Source organism: Barbus barbus, assembly GCF_936440315.1.
Source record: "Barbus barbus genome assembly, chromosome: 7".
NCBI lineage: Eukaryota > Metazoa > Chordata > Actinopteri > Cypriniformes > Cyprinidae > Barbus > Barbus barbus.
Window position 1 is genome coordinate 14744952 of NC_136735.1, and position 13651 is coordinate 14758602.

The following is a 13651-nucleotide window of genomic DNA, read 5'->3' on the forward strand; positions in this document are numbered from 1 at the left end:
GTCTAAGCCAAAAAATGATCAGAAAGGCAATTCCAGATTTTAGCAGCCAAATGTGAAAACGCTCTAGTAGTAGTAGTAGTAGTAGTACTTTATTTATCCCCTTGGGGAAATTCTGTTTCAGTGAGTTTCAACATGCGTTTCACAAACAATAGAAAGACAAAAAACATATCAACACAAGATCTAAGTGTTAAAGAAACTATTTCATTTAAGCATTTCACTGCTCATGGTAAAAAAGATTTCCCCCCCCCTATATTTAATAAACATTAAACATCCTAAATCGTCGAACTGAAGGCAAAAGTTCAAACTTAACATACAATGGGTGCATATTATCAGAAGTAATTTTCATTGCTTTACCTCCTTTTGTGGATCTTGATATTCTTGGTACTACTAAAAGTCGAGAATGTTGTGCCCTTAAAGAGCATGATGGATTGTAACGTGATAAATACACAGGAGCTAAACCATGTAGGGCCTTATAAGTAAACAGCAATACTTTGTAATCAATACTGAACTTGCATTATGCAATACAGTGTACAATATGCTACCATGAATGATTGAGGTTGCAATATACGTGGATGTCTACAAATGTTTATACAGAATTAATAAGAATATGCTTTGATTGTACCAAAGCTTTTTTGGTAATTGTGTAGTCATTTTTCATAGTGAAGTAGCCATTGTGTAAGGATAGCAGAAATAATTATTAAATGAAACATTGGTAATAATAAACTTAAATGCTGTGGTCAAAGCATATTAGAACACATAATTCAATTATTTAACTGTTCCTAAAATATGTCCAGTTTCAGTCGTATTTAGTGTTGTTTACTTAGAGTTTTTCATTTTATTTAGTTAATTAAATATTTTTATTTTGTTGAGAATTTTGGATATTGTGATTTATAATATGAAAATAAATAATAATTTTTTAAAACCGTTATCTCTTCTCCCTACCATTATATGTACTGTATCAACAATACTGTTTTATCTATCACATATTCTACTGAATACAACCTCAGCTTTTGTGTATTTGTGTTTTAATTGTATCCAACTCAGTGAAATTAATAATTTAATTGACATTAGTAATAACAATTGACATGTCAAAGATGTCTGAGGCTATTTTTATTTTTTTTCAATGTTTAGGCTAAACATTTTTAACATGTTAGTTATACGTACTGTCCCCATGCTGAAAATATGCACATGCTATTTGTTTAAATATGAGAGAAAGCCATTTTAAACACATCATTCTTTGTTTGTAGTTTTCCCAGAATTCTCGCCAGCTTCTCTTCATAGTGAGCCACTACATGACATTTTTAGTGGATGGAGTCTTTTTAGGCGTCAGGAAAAGCATTGCTCTTGGCGCTTCAGTTTCACTGGACTGTATGGATAGTGGCAGTTTAACTACAGAGTGTTACTCTTACATCAGTTTCTTAGATTTATTGATGTACTAATAATAATTAAAAAATATTGTGTGCTAGAATCTATGTTTTATGGCTTGACTTCCAACATCGATAGTCGAATAATCTACGGATTAAGTCTTAATTAAAACTAAATCTCCTTAGGCCACACGTCGTTGAAGTTTATAGATGCCTTACAGCTGTGGATATATGTAAATGCATTGCAGATGTTTAAAACCATATGCATATACACTGATTACAGTCAATGCAAATGGAAAAGATGCCTTGAAATTCAAAGAGGCTTTAAAAATGACCTCCTCACACAGTTTAATAGAACAGGACTCCCCTCAATGGGTTGCTCTGTATCATTTTTCTTGCCTACAGGCAATATCAAATCCCAGACGATTTGCAGTCCGCACTTAATGGAAAAGCAAAGCAACGCTTCACACCAGTGTCGATCCACTCTTAGCGTAACACTCACTTTCCAATTTTGGAGATTCATATCACTTCACAAAAGAGAAGCCAGAGTAAAGTTTATCTTGGGTGAAGCCTGTGATTTCACTGGCCAGTAGCTGCAGCCTGGACTTAAAATCTGAGGCCATGAGAAGATAGATGGATAATGGAGCAGACAAGAAGATGAGCTTGAGCTCATCTGTGACTTCAGTTTGGATCTTCATAGTAGGTGATGTTGGAGTTGGAAAATAAATTAAATGGAAAAAAGATAGATGTGCCAGTTTGTTGTTGATCTTAATTTTAAATTGATGTACTGATTTAGACATTTATATTTTAGTATTGTTGTTTTTTTTATTTCAAGGTTTTATTAATTTATTTATTTATAACAGAATGCATTTCTCCTTTGAGATTATTCTTATTTTTTATTAATTTCTTTTAACTGTTTCTGGGAAGAAAAAGCATGTGTAATATGCTTTTTTGAGGTTAAAAGTTTAATAAATCGCACTGAATTGCAGAAATGAATCGCAATATTGCAGAATATTGAAAGAATTACAATTGCTATATTGGGACTCTGGCAAATTCCACTCCTACATGCAGTAGATCCTGGCACATCTATAACTTTATATGGGAAAAAAATCTGTTTCACTGTATGCCAATCACTTCCTGTGAGTGTCCTTCAACCATGTCTCGTTTTTTGATTACGTTGCACGTACCATTTTCATGGAAAAACTTCCTGTTTGAAATAATATTGCTTCACTTGTTTCTGGTTATGTGTTAGTTGGCAAAATGGCAACTAGCTATTCATCCATATGAACACTTGAAGCAAAAATAAATTTTTGTTTGTTACTTCAGAACATTTTGATTTCTTAAAATATATTGCAGTATTTGTGGCATCTGAATAAGTTATTTGTAAGAATCTGATCCGTACTGTTCATGATTTAAAGGACTGTAGTGTGCTTCTACTTCATTCAGTAAGACCTCCATGCCAACTACACCATGTGTTACTGGTTAGCAGGACAGCAATGGACTCTGATAGCATCACTCCCTCCTTCCTTCTGTCTGAAACAACTCTGACTCTTCCATCCTGTTGACAGACTGCCAGAGTCACGCCAAACTAAGAACACAGTATAAAATGTTGTGCTCTTTCAGGACAGTTCCTTTGAGGTGTGTTTAAATGAAGTCAGTGATCAAATTGAAATCTATTTGTAGCCAGAGAGGTCATCTTCCATGTCCTCTTTGAAAGTTTGGGTTTTTTATTATTGAATCAAAGAAGGTTAACAGGCTAATTTGCAGTGAGGTTAAGACATACAGCCTGTGATCAAAAGAGATGTATCCACCCTCTTATGTATAGAAATCAGTTTCTGAGCTATAACAGTTAAGTGAACAGCTAACATTTTTTTTTTATGTGAGTCAGCTCTTATTGAATTGAGACTATTGTTATTTTGCCTTTTATTGTGGATTTTTTAAACCCACGCTACCGTCTGTCTCCTTGCTAATCACTTATTTCCTCTACAGATGTCATGTGGCAAATAAAACATGCCCAAATAATCACAGCTGGAACAATCGCTTATGCAGATGTGTGCCACTGCCTGACACCCTTTTTTCAAAACCACATTCTGGTAAGTGCTAATGCACATGTTTACAACCTTACAATTCAGTGCTTTGCATGTGAGTCTGAGTGTGACTGTATGAAAGAGAAACAAACCTATACTGAAAGAGGGACTTCACCAATGAGAGAACTTCTTTTCTTTACTAACTTAAGTTTTTGATGAATATTAAAGTCATTCAGCAATATTGGAACATAACTTGGCAGACAATCACCACTACAGGAATATATCCATATAAAAGTAAAAAAAAAACATCTGTAGACTTATTATATTAACTGTTATGGCATGTTGATTTAAGTCTGGATTCTCAGATATCATGAGTCACGCTGAAATTATTTGAAGCAGTTTAGTATGTTATGGAAAATTGTGCTTTGCATGTAAAGGGAAGTGGTGTGTGGCCAAGTATGGTGACCCATACTCGGAATTTGTGCTCTGCATTTAACCCATCCAAGTGTACACACAGTAGTGAACATACACGCGGAGCAGTGGGCAGCCATTGCTGCGGCGCCCGGGGAGCAGTTGGGGGTTCGGTGCCTTGCTCAAGGGTCTCACCTCAGTCGTGGTATTGAGGGTGGAGAGAGTGTAATCATTATTCCTTCAAATTTTTGTTCTTGCTGAGCAAAACTATTTCTATTGGGCAAGTCCGTTGGCCACCTTAGAAGAAACCTAAATTATAACGGACCTCTTCAGTGTTAACTGTGGCATTCTTTTCAAAGAAATTCTTTATATCTAATCTAAAGCAGTTAATTTTATTGTACTTTATTACATTTGACTTTTATAAGCTATAATTGGTATTATATGCATTAACTAAAACAGAAATGTGTTTGTTTACACCTTATTTATATAATAATAAATGAATAATTGGTATTATATGCTGTTCTAAATGCAATATCTACAGCTAAATGAAAATTAATAAATAAATGCTGTTTAAATGCAGTAATAAAATCAGAAATTATTTATTTAATGTATATTATGTATTGATATACAAGATTCAAGATTTTTTATTCGTCACATACACAATTATACGGAGTATAACCAGCAGTGAAATGTAAGTCAGGTCTGCTCCAAGGACAGTGCAATTGTATAACAATTAATTGATATAAATCAATTAATCCAAAATGCCGCTGCAAGATTAATCTTTAATGAGCCGAAAAGAACGCACGTCACACCTCTGTTCATCAATTTGCACTGGCTACCAATAGCTGCTCGCATTAAATTCAAGGCATTAATGTTTGCCTACAGAACCACCACTGGCTCTGCACCCCTTTACCTAAATTCATTACTTCAGACTTATATGCCCTCTAGAAGCTTGCGTTCTTCAAGTGAACGACGCATTATTGTACCATCCCAAAGATGCACAAAAACACTTTCACTGACTTTTTCATTAACTGTTCCCATCTGGTGGAATGACCTGCCCAACTCAATCCGAGAAGCCAAGTCCTTACCCATCTTCAAGAAACGGCTATAAACTCATCTGTTCCATCTTTACTTGACCCTCTAACTCTAGCACTCTCTATTCTATTCTAAAAAAAAAAAAAAAAAAAAAATTATCTGTACTGTGTTAGGCTAACCAAGACTTGTAATAGCACTTGCACGTTGTTGCTCTTTTGTTGGTTTTGATTGCTTCTTATGTCCTCATTTGTAAGTCGCAGTGTTAATTTCGTTGACGAAGACGACGACGAAAAATATTCGTCAACGAACCTTTTTTCTGTGACTAAGACGAGACGTTGACGAGCTAAAACTAATATCTGATGATAAAAACTATGACGAAATTTATGCGCGTCTTCATTAACAAGACGAGACGGGACTAAAATGTTATTTTAGGACTACTGGACATTCAAAATACATCCTATAGGCTAAGTTAACGGTCTTGTCTTTCAAAATGTGCGTCTCTGTCATTGGATAAGGTGCGTTTGCATGGCAGCCGCGGTGGACGGATAGCCTACCAAAACGCGAACTATAGCGATCTGAAACAATGGCCTCAGCACCCGAAGGGTTAGGGAGTGGGTGACCAGACGTCCCGTTTTTCCCGGGAGTCACAATTCATTGTCGATTAACTTAAAATTAGTGAAGGTGCGATAGACGGAAACGCGCTGATAGAAGTGCTCTCTCTCGCGCACGCTCCACTTCTTCAGTTCTCATACAGCGCGCGATCAGTTCTCAGTGCTCAAATACACACACAGCAGTCCAAATGTCTATCATGTAGAGTATCTCACGGAAATACAGTCTGTTATGGTTTAAGTGAGCTTAAACAGGTGGGTGAAAACTGAATGTATGTCAGTAGGCTATTACATACATACCTTCCGTCTTAAATGGACAGCATTCCTAATTATCTGTCATAAATGTTAACCAACAAAAGATGTTAAATAAATGTATACTTAAGTAAACCTACTGTATCTGAAAAATGAGTTTAATTTATATCTCTACCAAAAAATGAAAATATATTCCCGTTTTTCCAAATTCAATCCTTGATTCAAATTTCTCATGACTAAGCTTAATTGATTTGGTCTAAAGAGAGAAGTATTAATGACTATTTTTGTTTGAATACTACATATAAAATAGCTACCAAAATAAATGTTGGTAACTGCAGTTTGACTAAAAGTAATGGCTAAAAGTTGACAAAAATGCAATGACTTTTTGTTGACTAAAACTAGACTAAAACTATGAAATACTCAAATGACTAAAATGTGACTAAGACTATTAAGCATTTTCATCTCAAGATAAAGACTGAGACTAAATCAAAAATGCCTGCCAAAATTAACACTGGTAAGTCGCTTTGGATAAAAGCGTCTGCTAAATGACTAAATAAATAAATAAATACAAACAAACAAATATATGGTATTAATATGCCAAAATGTGCAGTGGCTAAAATGAGTGAACTTATTTATTCATTAATTTATTTATTAAATATGTATTATGAAATAAATAAATATGCTGTTCTTAGGATGGGTGGTGAATGTGCAACCTTGGTGTCCACTCTGGAATTAAGGAAATAGTTTGTCATGAAGGGAGAGTGCAATCACAGAGCAAAACTCTGCAATCAACACCCCTGGCAGTCCAGGGCCTGACTACATGTCAACAAAACAAAGCCTACAAAAACACGGTTCAGTTTCTGCAGAGAGGAAAGCTGCCATTATAGCTGCTTTCAGCTTTGTGGCAATCATTCAAGCCAAACAAAAACATCCCCAATTGGATAATTATTCATTCTCACCCTTCTATCTAATCTCAAACCTGAGTTCTTGTTCAAGTGGAGCATGATAAATCGGGTTCAGTGTGATGGTAGTGAAATACTTGTCTTCCTCTCGCTTAGTAAATATGACAGGTCAAAACTGATGTGGATACAGAAGTCTGTTGGTTTATGCACACTGCATAAGAATCCATAAGCTCTGCAGTCAGAAGACCCTAAGGCTAAAATAGGCATAAATACACAGTGCATGTGTGAGTGCAGATAAAAACAGCTGCACACATATTGGGGCACTATATTAAATTTGAAATGACAGGTTGATTTGGTGTGGATGGTTATGTTGCTATAGCATGCTGGCCAATTTTGTTGACTGTCATAGTGAAATGGAATAATAGATTTGCGTCCAGCTCCACTGTAGCAGCTGGGGAGTGAAACAGGTGAAATGAATCTTTGCTAAAGCATACACAATAGGATTTTTATTGTGTCAGGATTGTTATTTTTTTCTCTTGCTTCATGGAAATATCTCACATCTCCTTTTACTTGGCGCAGTCTGTGACAGAAAAGCTTTATAATGCATACTGTAATGGCACATTATCTTGTGGGTCAGCTTACTTTCACTACTAATACCCAATATTTTATTTGGTGCTTGTGATGCAGCATTTTGCAGCATGGAGTATTTTCTTCTGTTCTGTATTTGTATGGTGTGAATGGATTTTTTTTTTTTTTTTTTTTTTTTTTTAAGATATGTGGCTTGATTGTTCAAGTGTCAATTATAAATAAGGGTGTCCAAGAAAACATAAAAAAAATCCACCTTTTTTACCATTTTATGAAGATGTTTACATTTATTGATTTTAAAAGTGTAAAGGTAATGATACATTGTTTACACTTTGTATAAAAGTGTATTTTTGAAGGTAACAATATAATTATTTGCCAAAATTATTATTATTATTATTATTACGTTGTATCTCATGACATCTTATAACCTGAACCTTACCATTTTTCAGTTCTTTTTTCTTCATGATATCAAAACAGTTGTATCATCCAAATATATATAACTTTATGCCCCCATCAAAATCTAAATTAATTTAAAAAAAAATTACAAATATATTATTCATCAGAAAAAAAATGCATATTCATTGCAAGTATGAAATGCAGTTTTTAATATATTTTTTAAAACATTTAATGGGTCCAGACAAAGTGAGTGTCATCTCATTGGCCCCCAAAAAAGTTGGTGCCCAAAAATGATCTTGCACAGAATGCATCTGATCTGCTCGAATCCAGTGAAGCAAATTATATATCCAACCTCATTTAGCCAATATCCTAATATTCTAATAAAAACCATTTGTCCATCTGAATAAAACTGAATAAAAGTGTTTCAGAACAACTATCTAAATCCAACACCTGCAGAAATGTGCTCTCAGTGTTATTCTAACCAATATAAATGCTGACTTGAATCTAAAGTATGGTAAGTGAGGTAAACCCCATATCTCTCATAGGGAATACATTGTGTGAAATCATATATTTGAGCTGAATCCGCAGTGACATTTTAAAAAAAATCCTGCTGTGTTGTGAAAAAACCACATTTTTTTAAATGTGCTTTTTCCAACAAAACCAGACCAGTATGGTACCTTTCCAGTGAAAACCAAATGTAGTTTTTCTTATTTACCGTAACTGAGCAGTTTCCCAAGAGAAATGTTTTGAAAAGGCAACAGCAAACCACACTACAAAAATACCATTGACATGCCATGAATGTGACAACAACTTACAGTTAAAATCATTCTGGTTAAAATAATATAACATTTAGTCTATTTTGCAAGGTTCTCTGCATATATGTATAGCCACCATATGCTAACTAAAAGTTTATATGGCCGTTTATAAACTCCTCCTACATAACTTCGATTCTTCATAATATGGTCATGATTAGTTTGTACACTCCAAAACAAAGGAAGAAATATACTGTAGTAGAGTTGAATTAGCCACCGAATGTAATGTTTTCATCAAGTTAAAGAAAATCATCTGTTTAGGCATTTGGGGGTAGCATAAGGAATGCTGGGTAGAAAGTTTGTATTGATAAATGATTCATCATGTCTGACAAATGTGCATGCTGGACATTGTTCTTTACTTGCATAACGCTCTGGGAATCGGCCAGGCATTCCATAGCATTGACAAACGATTTCCTCACAAATAAGGACTTTCTCTTATTGTCTCCATCTGCAGATGTTGATCAAGACTTCTGTGGCCCCGACAAAGAGCTGGATGAGGAGACTTGTCAGTGTGTTTGCCAAAAAGAGCTGCGAATGGCAGGCTGTGGCCCTCACCGCTACCTGGACAAGAACACCTGCCAGTGTGTGTGTAAAGCGAAGCCCTCTTCCTGCAGGCCTCATCAGAGCTTCAACAAGGACACCTGCCAGTGCACCTGTGCCAAGGTGTGTCCTAGTAGTCAGCCTCTCAACCGCACCAAATGTGTGTGTGAATGCACAGAGTCCCCTAACAAGTGCTTCTTAAAAGGAAGGCGGTTCCATTCGGCCACGTGCAGGTGAGAAAGAGTTTGCTGTTATTTGTCAGATGTAAAATGATTGTCTCTTCAGATACTGAGAGTGTCGTACTAGTCTGCCATTGGAGTCCATGTTGCTGGTTCTGCCTCACTTTAGTATATAAATTATGTTGACAGGGCAGCCATTACAATTCCTTTTAATTTTAGTTACCATTTTTATATTTTAATTTAATTTAAATGTAATTTACTCGCATCATTTCCCATTCTTATTTGATTATATCTCCAAAAATTCACACACTGTTATATATTGAATAAATGCTTGGCTTCCTAAACAGTCCCTCTCTGACCTGTGCAACTGATATAAAAAAACTCAGTTTCTATTAGTTTGTTTCTCAACCCCAAAGGCCCTGTACCATTACCTCATTTTAAGGTGATGTATGCTTTATGTAGCAGCACAGGACAGCAGGAATCGAATGTGTATGGTAGAGCCTAAAGTTTGTGGGGTAACGCTTTACAATAAGGTCTAATTTATTAGCATTATTTAATGTATCTGCTAACATGAACTAACAATAAGCAATGTTTTTACAGAATTTATTCATCTTTATGTAAAACAATAAATATACAGTTGTTCATTGTTCGTGTTAGTGTATTAAGTAATGTTACATATGGACAATTTGATTTTAAAAATGTATTAAATGTTGAAATTAACATTAAGGTTATTAATCCTGTAGAAGTATTGTTCATTGTTAGTTCATGTTAACTAATATATTTCAAAAAATGAATTCTTATTTTCAAATATTACAGTTTGTGGAAATGTGTTAGTAAATGTTTAATTTGTCCATATTGTCTAACAATACAGTTTATATTAATTCACAGCCTCTTGTCAAAGTGTAAGAGAATTACAGTATATTTCTATTAGTTCCATCTTTTTTTCCTCCATTTTTTTTCACATTGATCAACTTGATATAAGTAATACTGTGAATGGTGTTGATTTTTATTATTTTAATAGCTCTTTACAAAATGCACTTAAAATGCTACAGTGACGATATCAGATAGTAATACCATTTCTTTCCCCCTCTCTTTTTCTTAGTTGTGTCAGGTCACCATGTAGCGTGGACCCCAAGAAAAGAGGATGTAATGATGATAAGTATTTCAGTGAAGAACTGTGTCGCTGTATACCCACATACTGGGGGAGACTGAACTAAACACACCTAAGCGCATGTGGCGCTGAATGCTGACGGACTCGCTGACATTTAGAGCAGTGCTGTGTTTGGCTGCTGCTTATCTGACTCCCATATGCTAGTCATGTGGACTAGCGTCAAGTAACGGGAGACAAGAAATGTCCACATTCAACCCCACATATGAGCATGGGGTGAGCTATCAAGGACCGAGAGAGATTTCTAAAGGCTGGAGCCATGTTTTTTCATTGTCTTAATTGAATTGTCTATACGTATTTGTCAGATAATGATTATATAATTTATTGTCATGAAATGTTTTGAAACTCCCTGGTTCATAGCATTCATTTTGAATCTCTGCGAAGAAAAATACACTGTGATCAATATTTTTGTATCATGTTAAGTCCCGTAAAATAAAGTATAAAGTTGTATTATATATTGTTAACTTATTTATAAGCTAGACTATCTTATTGAAATAATACTGCTCATGATTCAAATGTATTCAGTTTTGACTACCAAATATATGCACCTATCATTCCAGATTAAATTATATCAAACTGACAGTGCAAGCCAGCAAAGACATGTTTTTTTTGTGCTGGAAGCATTGCTTGTTGACAATCTAAGACCATTACACAAGTCAACCAACAATATCGAAGACTTTGAACAGGGAAATACAGCACATTAACCTGGATACGGACAATTTAAAAACCGGTGCTACATTTATGCAGTTCCAGATTAATGGATTCCACTTAACGTCATATCCAACCTGCCTCCTTAAAAGCAGTATAAAGTGGAGAAATTGGTGTATGTATGACCTCAAGGTTGGAGATCAGTGGTCTTTAAGGCTTTTGACCTCAGTGGATGTGTACATAGGAGCAATGTGATTGGCCCAACTCCACTTGGTATCCGCCCACTGTTTCAGCTTGACACTGTAAATATAATAAATCACCTCTGCTTCCATCCCAGTTCTTGTGTCTGTGTCTGCCAAAAGTGTGCGTGTGATTTTTCACTGTTTCTCATTCCATAGAACTCCCCTGTAGCTCCATAATGAAACCATAATCTTCAGTCGTTGGATGGGAAGGATCAAAAACAGGCTGTGGAGCTAAATCCAGCACATCTTTTGTCTTCAAGCATATTCATACAGCAGGTGGCCTCCTTCCCTCGTGTTTTAACCTAAGCCACACATATATATATATATATATATATTATATAATATATATATATATATATATATATATATATATATATATATATATATATATATATATATATATATATATATATATATATATATATATATATATATATATATGCACTCATATCACCTCATCTCCTTTTCTGAAAGGCTCTTTAGATCTAAGGTCGCATCACTTTTGCATCTGCACTATATTACCTCTTCCTTCTCTAACACTGCATACTCTGACATGCTACCATGGACTTTATGCTGTAAAATTGTGCACCATTTATCTGTTTCCATCTGAAATGAGGATTTCCCTGTAACCTGGATTGCAACAGATTGTTCTATAGCCATCTGCATCCGCTGCACAATCCCAAGAGAGACCTGATAAAAATAACATGTGTGCACTCACAGTGAATCACCGTGAAATAACTAGAAACAGCTGCCCAGTCAGTGGATATGAGTATTTGAGAATAGGGGGAAAGCCATGTCTAGCCTGATTTTCCCCCTCTGCTTTGGCTTGCTTACCTTGTTCGTAGTGGTGAATGAGGATGAGGTTTACATTTCAACATGTAGCCAATGTTGGGGTTTCGTCTGTTGCTTGTATATTCCAATGAACTAGAAACGAAAACAAGTACGGACATGTAAATAAATGAGTGGCTTGTTCCATTCATTTAAAGGACTAGAGTTTCAGACGTCCCAGCTAGCATCTTTATCAAATCAAATCAAATCAAATCAAATCACTTTTGTCACATCACCACAGCACATGTGCCTTCGTGAGTGAAATTCTTGAGAGCGTGCTCCAGACAGTGCAGAAACAATTTACATATAGACATTACCATACATACGTACAGACTTATACAGATGACAATGTGTAATATACACATACGTACACTCAGTACACACAGTGTACTATTAGACAGACATACAGTTACCGATACACATTATACACAGTATGTAGTACACATTCTACGTTATATACACACAGTAATATGCGAAGATGCAGCAGATTATATATAAACCGGATGTGCAAATGTCATGGATGTGCATTGGATGGTATCCAGTGCTGGCAAAAAGATTGTTGTATTTGTGCAGTAGTGTACTGGTAGTCCAGTTTGAACTGTATGGAATTAAAGTGCAGTGCGTGGTATACTGTAAGGTGGAGTGTGCTGTAGGGTGTATTAGTTTTGACTGTTCATTAGCCTGATAGCCTGAGGAAAAAAGCTATCCCTCAGTCGGCTAGTGCGGGATCGGATGCTGCGGAGACGTCTTCCTGAGGGCAGCAGAGAGAGCAGTCTGTGGGACGGGTGGCTGGAGTCATTGATGATCCTCTGGGCTTTCTTTATACACCGCCTGGTGTAGATGTCCTGGAGGGAGGGAAGCTCACCTCCAACAATGTGACGGGCAGTTCGCACTACCCTTTGCAGAGCTTTGCGGTTGCCAGCAGTGCTGTTTCCAAACCAGGCGGTGATGCAGCCGGTCAGGATGCTCTCCACAGTGCAGGTGTAGAATGTTCTGAGGATGCTGGGGCTCATTCCAAACTTCCTCAGCCGTCTCAGGAAGAAGAGGCATTGGTGTGTCTTCTTCAGCACTGCATCTGTGTGAGCGGACCATTTGAGATCCTCAGTGATGTGAACACCGAGGAATTTGAAACTGTTTACTCGCTCCACAGGTGTCATGTCGATGGTGATGGGTGTGTGTTCTCTGCTCCTGAAATCCACCACCAGCTCCTTGGTCTTATCGATGTTGAGTGAGAGGTGGTTCTCTTGACACCATTTAGTCAGGGTTCTCACCTCCTCTCTGTAGGCCGTCTCATCGTTGTCAGTGATCAGGCCTATCACCGTTGTGTCGTCAGCAAATTTGACGATGACGTTGGAGCTGTGTGTTGCTGTACAGTAATGTGTGTACAGGGAGTACAGGAGTGGGCTGAGGACGCAGCCCTGAGGAGCACCAGTGTTGAGGGTCAGCGGGGATGAAGTGTTGTTGCCCATTCTGACCACCTGACATCTGCCTGTCAGGAAGTCCAGGATCCAGCTGCACAGAGATCCGTTTAGTCCCAGAGTCTGGAGCTTCTCAACCAGTGTGGCAGGCACTATGGTATTAAATGCTGAGCTGTAGTCCACAAACAGCATTCTCACATAGGTGTTCTTATTATCCAGGTGGGAGAGAGCAGTGT

At 36.5% G+C, this 13651-nt stretch overlaps 1 protein-coding gene across 2 annotated transcripts in view; it reads left to right on the forward strand.

The window, feature by feature from the left end:
* The window catches only part of LOC306872162 (vascular endothelial growth factor C-like), a 37144-nt gene extending 25882 nt beyond the window's left edge, over positions 1-11262 (forward strand). The window contains exons 5-7 of one of the 2 annotated variants that reach the window (XM_079420594.1): positions 3354-3457; positions 8847-9165; positions 10214-11262. In XM_079420594.1, the coding sequence (XP_079276720.1) occupies positions 3354-3457; positions 8847-9165; positions 10214-10328 (538 nt within the window). In that variant the 3' untranslated portion in view covers positions 10329-11262. The remainder of the gene's footprint in view (positions 1-3353; positions 3458-8846; positions 9166-10213) is intronic. The other variant, XM_079420595.1, reaches the window with a different exon arrangement.
* The last annotated feature ends 2389 nt before the right edge of the window (positions 11263-13651 follow it).